General features: G+C 56.6%; 2 protein-coding genes across 3 annotated transcripts; one reads left to right on the forward strand and one right to left on the reverse strand.

The window, feature by feature from the left end:
* Positions 1 to 5,263: 5,263 nt before the first annotated feature.
* On the forward strand, positions 5,264 to 15,860 carry AAAS (aladin WD repeat nucleoporin). Of its 2 annotated transcripts, none has more exons than XM_072797759.1 (16): positions 5,264 to 5,512; positions 6,383 to 6,510; positions 8,531 to 8,586; positions 8,882 to 8,973; positions 9,166 to 9,212; positions 9,443 to 9,541; positions 9,863 to 10,006; positions 13,836 to 13,956; positions 14,186 to 14,310; positions 14,456 to 14,516; positions 14,608 to 14,698; positions 14,859 to 14,952; positions 15,031 to 15,098; positions 15,234 to 15,315; positions 15,396 to 15,480; positions 15,606 to 15,860. In XM_072797759.1, exons 1-16 carry the CDS (start codon positions 5,390 to 5,392, stop codon positions 15,828 to 15,830), a joined length of 1,641 nt encoding a protein of 546 aa, XP_072653860.1. In that variant the 5' UTR covers positions 5,264 to 5,389; the 3' UTR covers positions 15,831 to 15,860. The 2 variants fall into 2 exon arrangements, with proteins under 2 accessions (XP_072653860.1, XP_072653859.1); XM_072797758.1 differs by lacking the exon at positions 5,264 to 5,512 and adding an exon at positions 5,991 to 6,127.
* Positions 15,861 to 16,119: 259 nt separating this feature from the next.
* MYG1 (MYG1 exonuclease) lies at positions 16,120 to 21,925 on the reverse strand. Its single transcript, XM_072797760.1, has 7 exons — positions 21,692 to 21,925; positions 21,491 to 21,603; positions 18,662 to 18,821; positions 17,037 to 17,189; positions 16,781 to 16,903; positions 16,489 to 16,670; positions 16,120 to 16,347 (listed from the first exon to the last, which is right to left on the reverse strand). Exons 1-7 carry the CDS (start codon positions 21,908 to 21,910, stop codon positions 16,146 to 16,148), a joined length of 1,152 nt encoding a protein of 383 aa, XP_072653861.1. The 5' UTR covers positions 21,911 to 21,925; the 3' UTR covers positions 16,120 to 16,145.
* Between the last annotated feature and the right edge of the window lie 92 nt (positions 21,926 to 22,017).

Below are 22,017 nucleotides of genomic sequence, written 5' to 3' on the forward strand. Positions count from 1 at the left end.
CCGCTCCTATCCTCCTATCGCACCGTCTCATTTCCCTTCCATCTGGGCTCCCCACACTTGCTTTCTCCATCCCACCAACTCCTTGGCGAGCACCCTTTCTGCTTCCCAAGCTTGTTTACCGCGATTGCTTACGCTTAGCTTCCAGTCTTCCCAGCTTCTTATCCCACTTGCTTTCCATGCTCCAGAGCGTTTTGTTTGTTTGTTTTTGTTTTTACAAACATAATGATGATGATGATGATGATGATGATAATTTATTGCCCCCTGGTGGCCTCCTCATTAGGGGCCAGAGTTAGGGGGATTGGGGTTAGCGACCTGGCAGGGAGCAGGGTGCCAAGAGGGGGGCAGACCAGTGGGGATCTGATCCCAAAGATGGGGTGACCCCAGGGTCAGGGAGGCTGCCCCCGGGCCTGTATATTTAACCCCTATGTTCCAAGAGAAATGAATACTAATAATAATAATTCTATTTATCTAAGTTATGATGACAGGTCAGGTAGAGTGAGCTGGGGAGGGAAGGAGGTCCGTTTCTGCTATGGAAACTGTAGCTAAGTGTATCTCTGTATAGAAAAAGCGTTAGTGGAGATCTTGTCAATAGAATTCCTATCATCAGGGTCTCAGTTAATGGGGTTTCTCTTTTAATAGAATCTCTGCTAATAGGGTTGGTTAGCTAGATCTCTGTTAAAGAGTTGATGGGGTGTCTCTCAATTAGGGATCCCTAATGTTCCCAGCCCCAGCCAGAAGCTGTGAAACCTCGAGTCCTATGGAGGGGAGGACTGGAATGTACCCCAGCTCCCTTGACCCCAGAGCAGGTTCTTTCCACTGCCCCTCCCCTGACACCATGACCCCATCAGGCTAATCCCTCGTTGCCATGGTTATGGAGAGCTTGCAGCTGCCATCCTAGACGTGCTCGTTGGGGAAGCCCACCTCACAGGAGGAGCACACTGGTTTGGAGGTGCGTCTCCAGAAGAATAGGCGGGGAAGGCTTTCTCTGGGATCAGATTCAAATAAATCAAGTATTTATTGAGTGCCCCTTCTGTCCGAGGCACTGCTAGGCTGGTGCCTAGAAGCCATGAGAAAGAAGAATTTATACATCGAGGAGGACAGAGGTCCCCAAGCTGATTTGGGGTTGCATCCACGGCCCCCCCCCCCAACCTGGGATTTCCAATGCTCCCGACTCCACCTCTGGTGACTTTTAAAGCCGCTTCGTGCCTTTGATTGCCTTTCCTGTGACTTTGGATCCTCCTTTTCTATCTCCTGCTCCCTCAAGGCCCCAAGTTAAAGGGTAAAAGCCGCTGGGGCTTGGGGAGAGGGTAATATTGTGGAAGGGAAAGGATCGTGCCCTCATGGAGTCTTTTTTTTATTATTATTATTATTATTTAATAAAAAGTTCGATTTTAAATTTTGTCCTGGTGAGAATGGAGGAGGAGGAGGGAAGAAGAGTGAGCCACGGGAGCCCTCCTCGGCACCTGGAGACTCCCACGGGCACCCCACGGTGCCCACGGCGGGCGGGGTGGGGGGAGGGGGGCCGGGGGACAGCCGAGGGGGGGGACGGGGGGACCGAGGGCTTCCTCCCCCCGCTCGCCGCCCGCTCGGCCCGGCCGGGCCCGGGCGGGTCGACGGCGGCGCGGCCCCAGGGGTCCCCAGGGCGGCCCCCGCCTGGCACGCAGCCGCCCCGCCCCGGGCTGCAATCAGCCGTGCCCGCCGCCGACCGGAGGGCGAACAAAAGCCACTCTGTGGCGGCGGCCCCGGGCCACAATAGGGCTTTGTGCGGCCCGGCCCCGGGCTCCCCCGCGGGGCTCCGTCCCCGGCCGGTCGGGGGCGCTGCGGGCGGGCTCGGGATGCCCCCCCCGCCCCGGACCCCCTGCGCTCGGGCCCGCTTCGAAGGCGCTTCCAGGAGGGCGGGTCGGGGTCGGGGTCGGGGTCGGGGTCCCGGGCTGCCCCCCTCTCCGGGTGCGGATCCCCTGCACCTCGAAGGCGCGGAGGGCGGGGCGGGGTCGGGGTCGGGGTCCCGGGCTGCCCCCCCTCTCCGGGTGCGGACCCCTTGCCCTCGGGCCCCGCCTCGAAGGTGCAGAGAGCGGGGCGGGGTCGGGGTCGGGGTCCCGGGCTGCCCCCCCTCTCCGGGTGCGGATCCCCTGCCCTCGGGCCCCGCCTCGAAGGCGCGGAGGGCGGGGGCGGGGTCCCGGGCTGCCCCCCTCTGCCCCCCCGCCGCCGGGCCGGCTCCTCGGGACCCCGGGCCCCGCCTGTCCGGTGCCAGCCCCGCCCGCCGCGGCCCCCTCCCCCTCCCCTCGGCCGCTTTCATCTTCCCCGGACTCCGCTTGGGGTTTGCTGGTTTCTGGGAGATAAAAACCGCCCCAAATAGCGGCGGCGCGCGGCCAGCACAAACAGGGCCGCCGGGCCGCGCGCCCGCTTGGCCGCTCCGCGCCGGGCGAGCTCCGGGCACCCGGGCTCCGGCGGCGCCTCCGCCCGCCCCCGCGGCCCGCCCCGCCCCGCCCCGCCGCCGGCCGCGAGTCCCGTGGGTGCCGCTGTCCGGGGCCGCCGCGCCCCCTGGAGGCCGCGCGCAGGGCGCCAGGCGCGGGGTCGCCCCCAGGACCTGCGACCCCCGACAGCGCCCTGGAGGCTACGACCCCGCTCCGTAGCTCAGGCCGAGGCCCGCCCGGCCCGGCAACCACCGCACAACCTGCCGGTAAAAGTCAGGCCTCACCGAAGGGAGGTGCAAGCTGCGGCCCCGTCGGCAGTGATTTTTTGGGGGGGAGGTATCTGGGGTTGGATGGTGGCACCACTGAGCACAAACCGAAACTGCGTGGAGGGTGCCCAGGGGCCCCCACTCACTGTCGGAGTCGGGGACTCCCTCCCTTCCTCCAAAGCCCGCATTAGCGCTCCCCCTTCCCCCCAACTTCTCAGCAAGTTGCTCCCAACTACCCTGTTTATACTCGATGCTCCTCAAGCTTTCTGTGACTTTCCAGGGGACAGTGAACTAACCTAGAAAATTAAACCGGGGCTCCTCGAAATTTGGTCCGTGCAGTTATCCTGTATGGGGGGGGCATCGTGGAAACACAGCTGAAGAGCTCCACCCCAGAACCCGCACTTTAGCAAGATCCTCTGGGGGGCCTGTGCTCAGGGACATTTGGGAAGTACTAGACTGCAGGAGCCCGGGGCTTGCTCCGTGTTAAGGGCATTTTCAGAGAAGCTTTCTGGAGCTTTCTTGTTTTCTGACCCCGGAATAATTCTCCTGGGAGCAACTTTTCATGCACGAAGGAGGAGCACACCCAGCCCAAGAATGCTAAACTCAGGATGCACCCTAGGTTCTCCAACTAGACTGGCAACTCTTGGGAGTGGGGACTATGCCTTATACATTTCTGTGTCCCCAGAGCATGGTCCTTGGAATTGCTCATTTACTCTTTTTTTTTTTAAATTTTTTTTTTAATTTTTATTTATTTATGATAGTCACAGAGAGAGAGAGAGGCAGAGACACAGGCAGAGGGAGAAGCAGGCTCCATGCACCGGGAGCCCGACGTGGGACTCGATCCCGGGTCTCCAGGATCATGCCCTGGGCCAAAGGCAGGCGCCAAACCACTGCGCCACCCAGGGATCCCGGAATTGCTCATTTACTCTTGTTTAAATGAACAAACCAGGGCAGCCCGGGTGGCTCAGCGTTTTAGGGCCTGCCTTCAGCCCAGGGCCTGATCCGGGAGGTCCGGAATTGTGTCCAATGTCAGGCTCCCTGCATCGGGCCTGCTTCTCCCTCTGCCTGTGTCTCTGCCTCTGTCTGTGTGTCTCTCATGAATAAATAAATAAATAAATAAACAAATAATAATAAGTAAATGAACAAACCAAAGCCCAAGGTGACTCTCTCCTGGGGTCATGGTGGGGTCGGCCCCCCCCCAGGACCTGTGAACCCCGACGTGCCCGGGGAGGCGCGGCCCGGCGACCACCCAGCGCACCAGGTTCACAGCAGGTCACCAAGTTCACGGCAGAGTTGTGCCTAATCCAGTGGTTGGTACTTACAACGTATTAAATGGCTTCATTTCCATTATCTCGTGTGGGAGACAACCAGGGGAAATAAGCAGGACTCTGCAAAAGTGAGGAGGCTGAGGCTCGAGGAATTCAGAGACTTCCCCGAAGTCACACGCCTGTGAGAAGAGGAGCCCTCATCCTGCATTCGACTTCCAGCTTTTGGAATCAATTTCCCTCTTCTTTCTCAAGATTTAGAGACGGAGAGAGGAGAGAGTATACTCTAGTCCCAGACGGGGGTTGGGGAGAAGGGCGAAGGCAGAGGGAGGAGCAGGCTCCCAGCGGATCGGGGAGTTCAAGGAGGGACTCGATGGGAGGACCCTGCGATCATGACCCGAGCCAAAGGTCGACTCTTAACTGAGTCACCCAGGTACCCCTCTTTTTCTTTTCCTTTTTTTTTTTTTTTTTAATATTTTATTTATCCATGAGAGACACAGAGAGAGAGAGAGAGGCAGAGACACAGGCAGAGGGAGAAGCAGGCTCCATGCAGGGAGCCCGACGTGGGACTCGATCCAGGGTCACGTCCTGGGCCCAAGGCAGGAGCTAAACCACCGAGTCACCCAGGTGCCCCTCTTTTTCTTTTTTTTAAGATTTATTTTTTACGTGAAGTCTGCACACAACATGGGGCCAGAACTCAGCACTCTGAGATCGAGTCGAGGCTCCAACGACTCAGCCAGCCAAGCACCCAATCTCACTTTTATTCTTACACCGCAGCGCCTGGCTTTGGTATTTTTAGGTGCAAAGTCCCTGCGCCTCTCCCTCCTCGAGGTGCCAGAACAGTACTTCGGGCTGGCTGTAAGGCTCTTACACGCACTCTGCGGTAACACTCAGGGAATGTCACTGTTTTGCAGCGCACTCGCCCTTCCCGTTAACCCCGGGCCCGGCCCGAGGCTTTGGAGGCGCGTCCCTGTCCCTCCAGGGTCTCCCGTGACGTCACTCCTCCCGGGGGCTCGCTCGGTCATTTCCTCCGGACGATGCACAGTCCTGCGAGGGTTTAATCAGACGCTTCCCTGAACGTGGCTTGTTTGCGGCTTTCCGAACGCTGAGCCGGAGTGGGGAGCTGTGCTGCGGCTGTGGGATCTGGGGGGAGGCAGGCTCACGGAGGACCCCGACACCGCCGCTCCCGCCCTTCCCCAGCGCGAGCCCCGCCCCGCCGCGCTCCCTCCGGCCGCCAGGCGGCGCGCGAGGGCGCCCTGGGTGGGGGCCGTCCGGGACTGCGCATGCGCACGCGGTCCGCGTTCCGCTTCCGCTCACTTCCGGTGAGTTTGGCCGTTTGTCCCAGGCGGCTACCCGTAGGGATCCGAATCGAGCCCGGGAACTAGGACTTAGGGAGGCGGGATCCGGGAGCTCACCGGCTGCGGGCGTCCTCGGGACCGGCAGGATGTGCTCCCTGGGGCTGTTCCCGCCGCCGCCGCCCAGGGGTCAAGTCACCCTCTACGAGCACAATAACGAGTTGGCGACAGGCAGTAGCTATGAGAGTCCGCCTCCCGACTTCCGGGGCCAGGTGGCCGGGGCGAGGAGGGAGGGGGTCCGCGCGGGAGGGGGCGGAGCGAGGGGCGGGGCCCGCGGGAGGGGGCGGAGCGAGGGGGCGGGGCCCGCGGGAGGGGGCGGAGCGAGGGGGCGGGGCCCGCTGGAGGGGGCAGAGCGAGAAGGGAGGGAGGGGCCCGCAGGGAGGAGGAGGGGGCCGGGCGGGGAGGGGGCGGGGCCCGCGGGAGGGGGCGGAGCGAGGAGGGAGGGGGCCCGCGCGGGAGGGGGCGGGGCCCGCGGGAGGGCGGAGCGGGGAGGGGGCGGGGCGAGAAGGGAGGGGGCCCGCGCGGGAGGGGGCCGGGGGGACGGCCCGGGGTCGCAGGGCTCAGCCTGGCGGAGCGGGAGCTGCCCGGCCCAGGCCCGAGACCCCAGGGACTGGGATGCAGTGTAGGGCCGGGGCTGCAGGGTGAGGGAGGTTGAGCGGTTGTGGGCGGGCCTAGAGGGAACGAGAGGATGCGGGGGGCTTCAGGGGAACTGCTGAGCAGTTGGGGGCAGTATCTGGGAGACCTGGAGAGGCACAACCCGGAGCGTTTTTTCCCACGGCGATCCCGCGAAGGAAAAGGGAGAGAAACTGCTATTTATTGAGCGTTTGGTGTGTAAGAGAGTCTGAGTCCGGTGTGCTTCGCCGATGCTCTAAGGGCTGATGATCACAGCAACTCCGTGAAATGGGCTAGTTTTGCAGATGAGAGAGCTAAGCTCCGCTTCCCTTTCCCACAAGGGCTGGGTTTCTGATGGGAAACAGGCCTCTTACTCGTAGCCCAGCCGCGGTTTGGGGGTGGCCGGGAATTCAGCAGCGATCGCAGGAGGAGACTGACTCGTTGTCCCACCTTGCACTCCTGGCCTATAGTGGATCAATCTTCCTGTGCTGAACCTGACTAAGGATCCCCTGAAGGCCCCTGGGAGGCTGGACCACGGCACAAGAACCGCCTTCATCCATCACCGCGAGCAAGTGTGGAAGAGATGCATCAACGTATGGTGAGATGTGGCAAAGGGTCTCCTGGACCCCGGTCTGCAGATCCTGGGGAAAATGGGGTCACCACCCCTCTGCCTCGGGCCGCCACGCCCTCTGTGGTTCAGTATCGGATGTCAATCATCGTAACAAATTAGTAGTCCTTACTGGGGAACCTGTGGACAGTCGTTCATCTCATCTCCAGCGACGTGCTTTGGTTTCTGGCATAAGCGAGCCTGCTCCCTGCCCCTTCTTCCGAACCTTAACCTGAAGCTCAGCAAGGTTAGGTATAACGTAGCAGGGGACGATCACATACTTAGGTCATTCAGTTAGCGCGTTTAGGAGTGGACCCCTACCGCCTGGATTCAGTTTGTGGCCGTGTCACTCTTTAGCTGTGTGATTTTGGGTAAGGTACTTGATTAACTTGGTCCCTCGCTTTCCTCATCTGTAAAATGGGACCCATTTTACAAGGTTGTAGTGATGATGAAATGAGTTAATAGATATAAAGCACTTAGAGAACAGTGCCTGGCACGTACCTATTAATCCCTTCCAGGATTAGTTATTATCACTGACACGTGTACAATAAATTCCTACAGGGATCCCCGGGTGGCGCAGCGGTATGGCGCCTGCCTTTGGCCCAGGGCGCGATCCTGGAGACCCGGGATCGAATCCCACATCGGGCTCCCGGTGCATGGAGCCTGCTTCTCCCTCTGCCTATGTCTCTGCCTCTCTCTCTTTCTCTCTCTGTGACTATCATAAATAAATAAATAAATAAAAATTAAAAAAAAATTAAAAAAATATAAATTCCTACAACGCCAGTAGGTGCTTCAAAGGGGATGTTCATTTGTAATTTTTTTTTAAAGATTTTATTTGTTTATTCATGAGAGACACAGGCAGAGGGAGAAGCAGGCTCCCTGCAGGGAGCGGGACGTGGGCCTCGATCCTGGGACTCTGGGGTCAAGCCCTGAGCCGAAGGCAGATGCTCAACCGCTGAGCCCTGTAGGCGTCCCTTCATTTTCCATTTTAAACCTGCTTCTACCTTGTGTTTTTCCTCCCAAGGGATTGCCTTACCACTCATTCAGGAGCCAGTGGTTTGAGTGTAGGCTCCGAAGCCGACAGGCAGGTTGAATCCTGATGCTGCTCCTTCCTACTGAGATCACATTGATGATATTAACCTTTTCATGCTTCTGTTGTCTCATCTGAAAATGCGAGTCTTGGCAAAACCTATTTTGCAGAGTTGTGATAGTGGTTGACTAGATAATGTGTGCGAAGCATCTAGGCCAGCCTTGGCGTACTGTGTGCAGTTTAACTGCTATAATTATTATCTAGGTGTTTCCCTTGATATTATTCTTACTAATGTCTAATTGGCCGTCAAATTCTGTTCATTCTACTTCAGCCTCTCAAATCTATCTGCTTTTCTCCAACCCTGTGGGTTCAGAGCACTTTTGTCTTTTTTCCAGACTTCTGAAGTAGCCTCTTCACCCATCTCCTTCTCTCCGTTTTTGTGCTCCTCTAATTTTTAGTCATACTGATCTTTCTTTTTCTTTTTTTTTAAGATTTTATTTATTTATTCATGAGAGATACAGAGAGAGAGGCAGAGACACAGGCAGAGGAAGAAGCAGGGTCCATGCGGGGAGAGATCTGATGCAGGACTCGGCACAGGACCCCAGGATCATGCCCTGAGCCAAAGGCAGATGCTCAACCCCTGAGCCACCTAGGCCTCCCACAAAGACACTATATATATATATATATATATTTTTTTTTTAAGGATTTTGTTTATTCATAAGACACACACACAGGCAGAGCAGGCAGAGACACAGGCAGAGGGAGAAGCAGGCTCCATGCAGGGAGCCCAATGTGGGACTCGATCCTGGGACCCCAGGATCATGCGTTGGGCTGAAGGTGGCGCTAACCCGCTGAGCCACCCGGGCTGCCTGCTCTTATTTTTAATACGTTATTGAATGAGTATAACTTGTAGAGGGAGACGGAAGGGATCAGAGTAATCTGACTCACGGTTTCCTCTGACTCACGGTTTCCTCTCATCAGGCGTGATATGGGCCTTTTTGGGGTGCTGAATGAAATTGCAAACTCGGAGGAGGAGGGTGAGTACTTCCTCTCTAGCTTTCTCTAGTTTTGTGGTTGGTATCTCCCCTTCATTTTCTTCCTAACTCATCCCAGTGCCTCCTGGCCCAGGCCCTTTCCCTGTAGCTGTGTTTTTCCTGCCCCAGTTGTCTATGCTGGTGCCATCTTTTCTCCTCTCTGCCTAATTCCCATACCCCAGAGCCCGTGTCCCAGAGTATGGGGAATGCTTGTCCTTTCCCTGCTCGTTCCTTATCCAAGGGTGCTGGTGACAGCCCTGTGAATGGTTTAATCAGAGCTGCTTCCTCACCCCCACAGTGTTCGAGTGGGTGAAGACGGCGTCCAGCTGGGCCCTGGCACTCTGTCGATGGGCCTCCTCCCTCCACGGGTCCCTGTTCCCCCATCTGTCCGTAAGTTTGGCTTCCTCCCCTGGCCCTCTGTGGCTGCCTCTCCTCCACTCCCACCCTCTTCCACTTCCCGCCCCTGAAGGTCAGGGTGGGGTGGGAAGACTGTAGAGGGTGGGCGGGGTCCAGCTCCCCTGTGGAACGTTGAGGGGCTAAGCTTTCGTCCCAGGGCGTCCTCTATCCGCTTTGTTCTTCCAGCTCAGGAGCGAAGATCTGATTGCTGAATTTGCCCAAGTCACAAACTGGTAAGTGTGCAAGCTCTGAGACTTGTGTGGGACGGGAGTCCTTGGAGCTTCCCTGGAGAAGGAAGTCAAGGCAGAGAGCCCTCCCCACCCCTTTCCTGACTGTTACCCACATTCTCACTCCCGAAGAAAGAAATAAAAAGTGAAAACCAGTAATGGCCTCGTGTGAAAGGGAATCTGAGCCTCTGGGCTGGGGGATGGGTTCAGACTCCTTGTGCTCACTCCTGCCACAGGTCCAGCTGCTGCTTGCGGGTCTTTGCCTGGCACCCCCACACCAACAAGTTTGCAGTGGCTCTGCTAGATGACTCAATCCGTGTGTACAACGCCAACAGGTATGTGCTCACCTGCTGGGCGGGCTCTGACTCTCTGGTCTCCGTAAGTCAGTCTTCCTTCACCAGCCTTGGTTCCAGGGCTTCTTGGAGGTTCCTGGGCCTGGCCCACAGCACCCCTTCTAGAACCAGGCTCGGGTTCTCTACAACTGACTTGAGGTGTCCTATTTCCAGATCAAACCTTTATCCTATCCTTCCGTCTCACAAGCCCCCTGGGCCCTGGGTGGTCAGCCTTCTTCTCTTGGCCTTCCCTCCTCAAGGGAGCTCCTATCCCCTGAGCTGTAGTGTCGCTGCCTTGACCCAGGCCCTTCACCTTCACCACAGCACTATAGTCCCCTCCCTGAAGCACCGGTTGCAGCGGAACGTGGCCGCTCTGGCCTGGAAGCCCCTCAGTGCCTCTGTCTTGGCTGTGGCCTGCCAGACCTGCATTCTCATCTGGACCCTGGACCCCACCTCCTTGTCTACCCGGTGAGTCCCAGCAGCAGCATCTGTCTTACCTTGAGGGTTGAGGCTTGCGGCCGTGTTAGCGGAGGTGGGTGGCCAGGTCTGGAAGTTCTTTATCTTCCCAGGGCTGTGGGAGAAGCCGACGTAAGGTCATTGTTGAGCTGCTGGGAATGCTGTAACGTAGAGAAACGGACAGAACTAGGAGCTTCTGGAATTGTGGGGACTGTGTATATGTGGATCATAGAGTAGAAAGACTGTTTTTTCCAGAGAACTGTCAGATGTAAAGGCAGCAGGGAAGGGAATAAATAAAGACATAAGTCAATGGGCAGCCCCGGTGGCGCAGCGGTTTGGCGCCGCCTGCAGCCTGGGGTGTGATCCTGGAGACCCAGGGTCGAGTCCCACGTCGGGCTCCCTGCATGGAGCCTGCTGCTCCCTCTGCCTGTGTCTCTGCCTCTCTCTGTGTCTCTCAGGAATAAATACGTAAAACCTTAAAACAAAACAAAACAAAAAAAAAACTAGTCTTTTAAATTATGGATAAAGAATAAAACCTTTGGCTAGCCTTGTTGGGGTAAAAGAGAAAACACAATTTTTCAGAATGGGAAAGAAAAATAACTGCAGATATGGAAGAAAATAGAATTATTAGAGAATATCAGACACAAGTTTAGACCTACAAATCGAAAATTGAAAGGAAATATTTGATTCTCGGGATCCCTGGGTGGCGCAGTGGTTTGGCGCCTGCCTTTGGCCCAGGGCGCGATCCTGGAGACCCGGGATCGAATCCCACGTCGGGCTGCCGGTGCATGGAGCCTGCTTCTCCTTCTGCCTGTGTCTCTGCCTCTCTCTCTCTCTGTGACTATCATAAATAAATAAAAATTAAAAAAAAAAATTAAAAAAAAAAGAAATATTTGATTCTCTATCAAAATCTGTAACTAAATGGATTGTATAAGAAAATGGATGACCTCTACTACTAAAAAAAAAAATGCCATGCTGAGATGACTTTATGAGAGTTTTCTCTTCAAAGAAAAGATAATCTCCATGTTGCTCATTTTTAAAGTAGGCTCCGTGCCCAGCGCGTGTGGGGGTCGACTTCATGGCCCTGAGGTTCCAGTCACATGCTCTATGGACTGAACCAGTCAGGCTCCCCTCCATGTTACTTGAATTAGACTAGACCACAGACAAATTTGGAAATGTTTAGAAATCAGGCTCTTGATTTTTTTCTCTTTTAATAAAATTTGGCAAAATTTTAGATTTTTAGGATAGCTGCAAAGATAGTACAGAGTTTCGTATACCTGTCACCCAGTTCGACTACTGTTAACATCTTACGTTACCTTGTGACATTTGTCAAAACTAAGAAACTGCTGTTTGTACGTTATTAACTGAACTCAGACTTCAGATTTCACCAGTTTTTCCATTGATGTCCTTTCTGTTCCAGAATCCATCCTGATTTATTTTTATAAAGCTCAACCCTAAAACCCAAACCTGACAATTAGTGTAAGACAATATTTGAGCATAGATTTATAAATCCTAAAGAAAATACTAGTAAGTAGAGTCCAGAAGTGTGTGTATATTATTTTTTATTTTTTATTTTTATTTCTTTTATTTATTTTTTTTAAATTTATTTATGATAGAGAGAGAGGGTCAGAGACACAGGAGGAGGGAGAAGCAGGCTCCATGCAGGGAGCCCAACGTGGGACTTGATCCCGGGACTCCAGGATCACACCCTGGGCCAAAGGCAGGCACCAAACCGCTGAGCCACCCAGGGATCCCCCAGAAGTATATTTTTAAACAATCTTAACCAAGTAGGATTTTTCCAGAAAGTAGACTATTTGTCATTAGGAAATCTATTAACATGATTTATTACTTTAGAAAATTAAAGGAGAAAAATGCTTATATCCATAAATGCCCTTCTTAAAAAGCAGACTTTCTAGTTGAAAACAAAGTAAAATAGGAACACAAAGAGATGACCTAGGAGTATTTACTGAGAAAAAATAAAAGAGTACTCAGAATCAGCTACCAGGTCAGACAGTGAAATACGAGATACTAAAGGTATCGCTTCCAGTCCTGTCAAGATCAAGACAGAGATACATTATCACTGTTATTTTTATTTAAGGTTTTAAGTAATCTGTACACGGAGTGTGGGGCTCAAACTCACAACCCCAAGATCGATCACATGCTCTATCTCCTGAACCAGCCAGGTACCCCCCATTATCACTGTTATTAACGTTATTTTTGGAGATTTTAGTGAATGCAGCAAGACAAGAAAAAAGGTTTAAGATTTTATACATTTATTATGAGAGACACAGAGAGGGGCAGAGACGCAGGCAGAGGGAGAAGCAGGCTCCATGCAGGGAGCCCGATGTGGGATTTGATCCCTGGAAAAAAATATTCTATTTCCAATGTGTAGTTGCTGAGCTCCCTGAGAATGAGTGGTGAAATGTATTTAATCTACTAGAGCCCTGGAGAGAGTTGTGGGAGAACATTAAGCAAGGGCTGAGTAAGTGCGAGAGACACTGCCGGGACAGGAGTGTGTCGTCGTAGAAATGTCAAATTAAGTAGACTCGAAACCAGAATTCTGGGTTTTATTTTTCTGAACTGGACAAAGTGATATGCTGAGTTTTTATTAAAGAATAAATGTGGGGCAGCCCGGGTGGCTCAGCGGTTTAGTGCCGCCTTCAGCCCAGGGCCTGATCCTGGAGACCCGGAATCGAGTCCCACGTCAGGCTCCCTGCATGGAGCCTGCTTCTCCCTCTGCCTGCGTCTCTGCCTCTCTCTCTCTCTGTGTGTGTCTCTTGTGGATAAAATCTCTAAAAAAATTTTTTTTAATTAAAAAAAAAATGTTTGGGGGATCCCTGGATGGCTCAGCGGTTTGGCGCCTGCCTTAGGCCCAGGGCGTGGTCCTGGAGACCCGGGATCGAGTCCCACGTCGGGCTCCCTGCATGGGGCCTGCTTCTTCCTCTGCCTGTGTCTCTGCCTCTCTCTCTCTCTTCTGAATAAATAAAATATTAAAAAACAATGTTTGATAGTATCCAGTACTAGCAAGACTAGGAAAGGGGTACTTTTTTTTCTTGGCGGAAAAACCGTATTGTGGTACAAACTTCTCAGAAAATTATTTGTTGGCATATTTAGTTTTTGAAAAGTGCAAGCCTTTTTTACCCCAAATCCTGGACACATAGTAACATGAGTTCATGAGGATATAGATAAAGGGAATATTTCTTGCAACGTTTTGTGACGTATAGAACGTTACAAACAATTGAAACGTCCCTTTACGGAGACGGAGGGCATCCCTGTAGGGTATGTGTTCAGGAGAGAGGCGACGGAGCCACCGGGCACTGAGCCGGGTCTCTGGGCCTGGAAGAAGTGGCTGGGAAGCCGCCGGGGTTGTAGGTCGCGGCCGGGTCCCTGGCTCGGGGGCGGTCATAGCTCGGATCATAGCTCGGTCCGGCGGCTCTGGAGGCACAAGGCTGAGCCCCGCGCTGCATCCTTGGGACAAGCAGAACACCCCGCAGGAGCAGGGGACTGTGGCCGGAGCCGGGGAGGCAGGGTTTGCGGCCCAGGAGGCGGCGCTGGGAGACTGACGCGGGGACGCAGGTGCAGGCCTCAGGGTCGGGCGGCGGACTGTCCCCTCGGCTCCGGGTGGCCCGGGTGGCCCCGGCCGGTGTCGTCCGCAGGCGACGCTGGGCGCTCGCCCCGTGCACTCGCTCCCGTCCGTGGGCCTCGTGGTGGGGACTGGGCGCCGCTTACGCTCTGGTTTGTCCTCCCCTCCGCGACCTCCACTTCCCTCCGGAGACTGGAGGGGCCGCCGGCCTAAGTCGCGGGCGTTCCTGACCCCGTGTCCCCCGTGTCCCCTCGGCAGACCCTCTTCTGGCTGCGCCCAAGTGCTCGCTCACCCGGGGCACGCGCCCGTCACGAGCTTGGCCTGGGCGCCCAGCGGGGGACGCCTGCTGTCCGCGTCGCCCGTGGATGCTGCCATCCTGGTGAGTCGGTCCCCACCCCGTGGCCACGCTTCAGCCCCCTCAGCCCCCGGCGGGAGCGGCCTCCGTCTGGGGGCAGGTGTCCCGTGGGAGGAGAGGCTGCGGCCGGGAGCGGGGCCGTCACACGCCGCTGGCGGCCGCGGAAACCGACCCTCCTGGCCTGGGCGTCCCTCGGCCCCGAGAGGACGGGGCGCGGGGGTTTGCGCCCTCACCCCCGGCCCTCCTGCCCCAGGTCTGGGAGGTCGCCACCGAGACCTGTGTGCCCCTTCCCTGGTTTCGGGGAGGCGGGGTCACCAACCTGCTCTGGTCGCCGGATGGCAGCAAAGTCCTGGCCACCACCCCTTCAGCTGTCTTCCGGTGAGTGGGGGGGATGACTGGACGGGGAGCCCCCAGCACGCAGACCCCCCGCCCTGTTCTCTCCCTCCGGCCCGGGACTGGCGGAGGCAGGGACGTGGGCTTGGACCGCAGAGGCCCGAGGTCGTGACGCGCTTCTCCGGCGCAGGGTCTGGGAGGCGCAGATGTGGACTTGCGAGCGGTGGCCCACTCTCTCGGGCCGGTGTCAGGTGAGGGGGGCCGCGGTCCCAGCTGGTCTCCCGCGCCCTTCTTCCCGCGCCCCCGCACGCCAGTGACCCCGTGCTCTGCCCCCGCCCCCAGACTGGCTGCTGGAGCCCGGATGGGAACCGGCTGCTGTTCACGGTGCTGGGGGAACCACTCATCTACTCCCTGGCATTCCCGGAGCGCGGCGGTGAGTCAGGGACCCTCTGAATAGGCTACTCCGAAGGGTAAAGGGAAGTCAAGTCAGCTCGAGACCTGAGAGGCGGCGGGGCTTATGGCGGAGTGGGGTGGGGTAGGGGGGAGGGGAGACGCCCGGTTCCTGTACCCCAGAGCCGCTGCGCTTCTTGCAGGGGAAGGACAGGGGCGCGTTGGAGGCGCGAAGTCAGCCACCATCGTGGCCGACCTGTCGGAGACCACCGTGCAGACACCGGACGGAGAGGAAAGGTGAGCTCGGGGCAGAGGGAGGGGCAGGGCGGGTGGGAGGGAGGGAGCATGCTGAGCCCTCCCGACTCTGCCTCACAGGCTTGGGGGAGAGGCACACTCCATGGTCTGGGACCCCAGTGGGGAGCGGCTGGCCGTGCTCATGAAAGGTGAGTTGGGAGGGGCTTTGCCCAGGCCACAGCCCTCGCCCCGTTCGTGGAGGGTGCCGGCGTCCTGGTGCAGTTCTCTGCCCTGCCTGGGGTTCCGCCGCCGGGGTACCTCGCTATCGCATCCATTTCCCGTAGGAAACCCACGGGTCCAGGACGGTAAACCAGTCATCCTCCTTTTTCGCACCCGGAACAGCCCTGTGTTTGAGCTGCTTCCTTGGTAAGGGCCGGGCAGGGGGCAGGCCGTCGGGTGCGGGCTCCCTCCCAGCCTCCCGCCAACCCGCTCACCTCCTCCCCTAGTGGCATCATCCAGGGGGAACCCGGGGCCCAGGCGCAGCTCATCACGTTCCATCCTTCCTTCAACAAGGGGGCTCTGCTCAGCGTGGTGAGTAGACAGGCTGCTGGGCTTCTGGGGGAGGCGGAGCCGAGGACAAAGGCTGCCCCCCTGCCCCCCTGCCCCGTGTGGCCGCCTTTGGGCCCGGGCTGATGGGTCTTTCTTGTCCCCTGCAGTGCTGGTCCACAGGCCGAATCGCCCACATCCCTCTGTACTTTGTTAATGCCCAGTTCCCCCGCTTTAGCCCAGTGCTTGGCCGGACCCAGGAGCCCCCAGCTGGGGGTGGAGGCTCTACTCACGACCTGCCCCTCTTCACGGAGACATCCCCAACCTCTGCCCCGTGGGACCCTCTCCCGGGGCCATCGCTTGGCCTGTCCCACTCCCCTCACTCCCACTTCTGATAATAATAAAAGTCCCTTCATCATTTTCCACTCTGTTACGAGACTTTTTCAGGGAGTTGGACTGGGATCTAGTGAAGAAAAAAAAAGTGTGGATTTTGGGTTAAGATGGCTTTGTTGCTTTTTATGATTTTGGGCAAGTTATTTAACTCTACGAACTGGGTCGTTTTCAGATGATTTGGAAAGCAAAGCAGAAAACACCTACCATAGGCTTTGGCATATAATAGATATTTCACTTTTCCCAAGTTTTGGCAATTCCCCAAATGATACAGGGCAATAATGGGGCAAGGACTTGATCAGTATGACACAGATGATATTTTATTGGGCTAAGGGGGGATTTGTGGGAGGCTGAGGTGCTGGGCGCTGGGCCAAGGTGGCACGGGCCATGCTCAGGGCACCTTCTCGGGTGCGGTGGCCACCAATGAAGCCGCTGGTGTGGACAAAGACGCAGCCAGGAATCCCACTGACCTGGTCCAGGGCCTCGTCCCGAAGACCCCGCCATGGCTCTGGCAGGGGCAGCCTACAAGTGAGAAGAGGAAGGTGGTGGGAGCAAGTGGAGGCCCTGGGGGTGGGGGGGAGCATGGCAGGGGCCAAGGCTTGTGGCCCCCTCAGATAAGGTGGGACAGGCCTGAGGCCTGCAGGTGGTCCTCTAGGACCTTACCGGCTCTGGAACGAATGGGGCTCCTTGGGCACACACTGTACCCGCCACTGTCCGGCCTGGTCAGTGTAGATAACAAAGGCGACAGTCACCGGGGGAGAGAGCCCAGATTCCAGGTGGTAGAGGTGCTCCTTCCAGGGGCATCCACCTTTTGCCAGTTCCACGATCTCTCCACTTGGGTCCACCTGGAAGGGAGGCATGGCTGGAAGGTCAGGCTGGAAGTGGGAGCCCCACTGGCCGGCAGCCTGCCAGGGTCACTAAGCCACGAACCCCAGGGCCTGCCCCGGGCCTGTACCTGGAATCGCTGGGCCAGGGCCTCCTGTACCAAGGCCCGGGCGGGCAGCCAGCTGTGCTGATAGAAGTCTACTCTCTGCAGAAACTCCTCTCGAACTAGGTCCATGGCGCGTTGGAACCCGGCCTGGGAATCGGGATCAGAACCATGGTGCTGGCCCCAACTTCCGGCGTGGCTAGGACTGGAGGAGGCGACCACTCATTTCCTCCCCCGAAGTACTCGCGTGCCTCGTGGTCTCTGCCCCCGGGGCTCCCCTTACCTCGGTGTCTTGGTTGGGCTGGTTCCAGGTGGGGTTAAGTCTCGCGACCCGGGCACTCAGGGTGGTCGTCAGCACGTATCTAGGCTCTCCCTCTTCCCACTGGGAGATCCCATTGTCCACCGCATCCACCTCCTCCACGAAGTTCTCGTACATCTAAGGCAGCAGCAGGAGAAAATGCTCCAGGGCACCTACCATTTGCATCAAGTTTTATAGACTTCAAAGGATGGGCGCACCCACCAGTCTGCAACAACCCTGTGAGGGTCTCTCAACGTTCGCCGGATGAAGAAAGGGGGAACTGGGGAGGTCAGCGGCTTTCGGTCAGATGGCCTGACTTCTAGTCCAGTGCCCCCTCCACAACCGCGCAAAGCCTAAGTCAAGGCCAGCACGTGTGAGGAGGGGGCTGCTGACTTCGGAGCTAGGAAGGTCTCAAGTTCCAGGAGAGGCTCTGGGCGTGGATCCCCGTGGCCAGGACACGGTAAAGCTCCAGGTGGGCTGAGCAGGCTATTCAGTGACCTGGTAAATGAGGTCCACAAGAGTCTGGCCGAACTCGAGTCAGGTGGGAGAGGGAGTGCTGGCTGAGACCTAGGAGCCGGGATGCGGTCCCAGGGCAGCCTGTGATGTGCCACATGGTGGGAGCCGGGGCTGCATCTCCCAAGGCCACAGAAATAGTAGGACAGTGCCTCAGGAGTCTGGGGGCAGAAAGGACACGGCACATCAGTGTTTCAGTGCTTGAAGCAGAACGGCCCTGCGTGTAGGCCTGTAACGGCAGCACGGCTGCGGTATGCGGGAAAGCGCTCCTCGGGAGAGCGGAGAAAGACTGCTTCCTGCCCAGCATCTCTTGGTCTGGACCCCAACCTGATGCTTAGTTAGAACTTGGGGTAATCTACTCCCCCGGCTTAGAAGCCCCTCAGCATAAGGGAAAATTGACCGAGACGGTCTAAAAACCATAGTATTCCCCAAACTCTGACCCTATAGTTCACATTTCTTCACCTCTTCAGATCGTACAAATGCTGTGTCACAGGAGGCAGAGGACAGGTGAGCTACAACAGAACTGAACTCAATGACCTCTGCAAAAGCAGCACTGACGGAATCTGAAGCTTGACCTGTGAACTTCACGGGAGTGGGGGCAAGTCGGCGTCCTTAGAATCACGGATCTGCGTGCCGGGGCCACTAGCCCTATTCCCTTTCCTGTAGCAGAAGCGTGTGGAACTGCTTGCAAAGGAGATGCCGGGGGATCCTGACGATACTTTCATAATCAAATCCTCTCCAGCTCAACTTCCGATGCGGGGGTCCAAGATCTGCCCCCCTCACCTTCAGGAGGGAGCCAGAACCTCAAGCCAGGTGCTTCCCAAAACCAGCTGCCTCCTCTATTACCAAGCTGTTGAACAATCATTTTTTATGATGGCCGATCAAGAAAAGGACCGCGAAACACTGCTTTATGGTTTTCAAAGCCCTTCCCTAAACTACCTCACCTTCTCAGAGGTGAAAAAGGCAAGCCTGACTGAGGGAGACGGTGCTGGGCCAGCTCTGGGCCAGGAGTCCTGACCTGAGGCCCAGTCCTGCTGAGTGCCACTCCCAGCTGCTGGAGATGCTTTTACGGGTCATCTCTGTCTTTGGGTCCCCACCTTGTCATAGATGGTGCCCACCATGCTGTCCTCTTCGCTGGTGCCCAGCAACTGGGCCAGCAGCTTGTGCCCGAAGTGCAGATAGACGAGTCCCGCACTGCTCAGCTTGGTCTGCCACCGCTTCCCAGGAGACAAGGAGCTCATGGTCTCTGTGAAAGATCTGAGGAGCACAGGGAGGCAGGGCTGAGGCCGAGCTGCCCCAGTGAACCCACAACTGTGTGTGTGTGTGTGTGTGTGTGTGTGTGTGTATAGGCACGAGGGGGCGGGGCTGGAGAACGCTCAGGAGTCGGGAGGAGAGCGCCTGGGTGCGGGAGCTTCAGCTTCTCCATGGGGATCAACACGGACCTCAGCTTGGAGTCTGTTCATGCTTTCATTTGACAATGGTGAATTCACTGCTCTCTACACGCCAGGCTTCATGTTTTACACATCAGGGATAGAGCAAACCCTGAGACCATGTCCCTGCCTTCAAGTTCACCTACTACCGGCAGACACGCAGGCACACCACCAGGCTAATGCTCTTGGTAGGTTATAAACAAGGCAATGGGGGTGGGGTGAGAAGAGCGACTTCAGGTCATTCCTAAAAGATGAATTAGGTGTTCGCCGGCCAGACAAAAGGCGAAGGAGAAAAGGCATCGCAGGCAGAGGGACCAACATGTATGATGGCTGAGACAGGTCTCTACATGGAACTGCAAGAGAGGCAGCTTGGGTGTGACGAGTGGCAAAAAAAAAAAAAAAAGCAAAGCTAGAAGGGTAAGCAAGGGCCAGATCATGGCAGGCCTCGTCCACCATATAGAAGAGTCTGGGAGTAGGGAACCTGAGAACTTGAGCGGACAAGCTCAGGGTAGAGCGCTGTGCCAGGCAGCATGCGGAAATGCAGACCACCTGCAGTGCTGGCAGGGGTGAGAAAGGTAGACACACCTGAATTCTACTGATATGACAGATCTTAGGGAAGCAGAAGCTACAGCCGTAATTTCTAAATACCCGTCCATCAGAATCACCTAGAGCTTATTTTTTTGTGCTTTTTATTACTGAGTATATAAAAACATCTATAAAACATTCATAAGGGGGATCCCTGGGTGGCGCAGTGGTTTAGCGCCTGCCTTTGGCCCAGGGCGCGATCCTGGAGACCTGGGATCGAATCCCACGTCAGGCTCCCGGTGCATGGAGCCTGCTTCTCCCTCTGCCTGTGTCTCTGCCTCTCTCTCTCTCTCTCTCTCTCTCTGTGACTATCATAAATAAATAAAAATTAAAAAAAATTAAAAAAAAAAAAAAAACATTCATAAGGCATAAAAATGAATACAGAATAAACCCCCAGGTAAAAATCCAAAAAGCAAAACTAAACTACTGAGAGAAACAGATGTGCTAAACTACACAGTAAACGGGGGTATGATGAACACAGAATTAAGGACACGGCCTACTTCTGGGGAGGTCGGGACATGGGACAGGGAAAAAGTGCCTGCGTACTGGTGCGAATATAACGGTAACCTTCTAGAGCTTAGGTTGGGAGATTGGCCGTTGGGTGTTCATTACATGCTTTATATTCCAAAAGCGTTGGGGTGCCTGGTGGCTCAGTCGGTTAAGCGCCAACTCTTCACGACTCAGGTCATGATCTGAGTTTCGAGACTGAGCCCTGGCCTCAGGGTCTCCACCAGGTACAGACAGACCCTGCTTAAGAGTCTCTCTCTCCCTCTGCCCCTCCCTGGGCTTGTGTGCACTTTCTCTCCATAAAAAAAAAAAAAAAAAAAAAAAAAGAAAGAAAGAAAAGAAAGAACCCACCTAAAAATGTGTTAATAAATGTGTGATTTATTTTCATAAGGCATTTTCATAAGCATAACCTTTTCATAAGCATTTCCAAGGGAAAGACTGGGAGAGGACCAGCTAAATGGATGAACTGAATGAAGTGGAAGGGATGTGCAACCAGGGTCAGCTCTTCTGAAAAAAGGCTGAGAAGGGAGGGTAAGCGATGAGGTTATAAATGCCAGGATTCCCCCTCCATATTATTTATGAATTTATGAATGTAATATGTACGCTTAACAAAGAGGAACAGAAATACCTACGAATAAAATCGTCAATCTCTCAGAGATCACCACTGTAAGCAATGTGGTGTATGAGGGAGGGTTTTTTACTCAGTCCTTTGATTTTTTTTTCCCCCCAAAGATTTTACTTATTTATTCATCAGAGATACAGAGACACAGAGAGAGAACCAGAGACCCAGGCCGAGGGAGAAGCAGGCTCCATGCGGGGAGCCGAAGCGGGACTCGATCCCAGGTCCCCGGGGTCCCGCCCTGGGCCGAAGGCGGCGCTAAACCGCGGAGCCACCGGGGCTGCCCCAGTCCTTTGATTTCCAGATGGGAGGGCGTGGGCAGAGTTTTAGGAAGTATAAGCCCTGGGGCAGACGGGTGCTGCTATGAACCTGCACACTGGAAAGGCTCAAGTTCCTTTGAAAAGGAGGAGGAATGGGCGGCCCGGGGGGCCCAGCGGTTGAGCACCTGCCTTCCGTCGGCCCAGGGCGGGACCCCGGGGACCTGGGATCGAGTCCCGCGTCGGGCTCCCCGCATGGAGCCTGCTTCTCCCTCGGCCTGCGTCGCTGCCTCTGTCTCTCATGAATAAATAAAATTAAAAAGAAAAAAGAGCACGGAGGACGAGGTAGGGTGACTCACTGCGGGAGCGCGATGCGCTGGGGGCCGGAGGGAGGGCGGGAGGCCCCCCCGGACAGGACGCGCTCCCGGGTCGGAGCACAGTGAAGCGCTGACCTGACGGGGGTCTCGGCTCCCTCGGGGCCCTCGGGCCGCCGGAGTCGAGGTCAGAGCGAGGGCGCCGGGCACTGACCTCTGGTGATGGTCGTACCGGTGCCTCTGAGGGTCGTACTCGCCACCCACGTCTACCACGACGTCACAAGCTGCCAGTTTCTCGGGGTCCCGGGTCCGCACAATCTCCGCATCCTGCGGGGCACAGGAGGTGAGGGGGCGGCCAGGGTCGCGCAGGCGGAGCCCGGGGGCGGGGCGGGGCGGGGGCGCGACCCGGCCGTACCCGGTACTCGGGCAGGAGGCGCAGCAGCGCGCACGCCAGCGCCTCGTCGCAGTGGAAGGTGCCGTCGTGCGTCCCGATTCGGGCCGGCGCCATGAGGCCGCCGCGGGGTCGCTTGGGCGGCGGGACGGGCTCCGCGCGGAGCATCCGGGGTCCGGGCCGCGCGGGGGGCGGCGGCCGCAGCAGCCGCGGGAGGAGAGCGCGCGGGAAGCCGCGGCCCATGCGGCCTCCGGGGCCCGCGGGTCACGACCCGGAAGGGGAGGCGCCCGCACAGCCGCACTTCCGCCGGAGGCCGTTCCCACGGCAACGGGCCCGCCCACCGGGCCCCG

This window comes from Canis lupus, chromosome 25 (assembly GCF_048164855.1).
Source record: "Canis lupus baileyi chromosome 25, mCanLup2.hap1, whole genome shotgun sequence".
Taxonomy (NCBI): domain Eukaryota; kingdom Metazoa; phylum Chordata; class Mammalia; order Carnivora; family Canidae; genus Canis; species Canis lupus.

Coding starts and splice junctions, on each gene's coding strand:
- AAAS (XM_072797759.1), top strand. CDS start 5,390: ATGTGCTCCCTGGGGCTGTTCCCGCCGCCGCCGCCCAGGGGTCAAGTC. Junction 5,513..6,382: donor CTCCCGACTTCCGGGGCCAG/GTGGCCGGGGCG, acceptor CCTGGCCTATAG/TGGATCAATCTTCCTGTGCT. Junction 9,213..9,442: donor TTTGCCCAAGTCACAAACTG/GTAAGTGTGCAA, acceptor CTCCTGCCACAG/GTCCAGCTGCTGCTTGCGGG.
- MYG1 (XM_072797760.1), bottom strand. CDS start 21,910: ATGGGCCGCGGCTTCCCGCGCGCTCTCCTCCCGCGGCTGCTGCGGCCG. Junction 16,904..17,036: donor AGCCCAACCAAGACACCGAG/GTAAGGGGAGCC, acceptor CCCGATTCCCAG/GCCGGGTTCCAACGCGCCAT. Junction 16,348..16,488: donor CCCCATTCGTTCCAGAGCCG/GTAAGGTCCTAG, acceptor TCTCACTTGTAG/GCTGCCCCTGCCAGAGCCAT.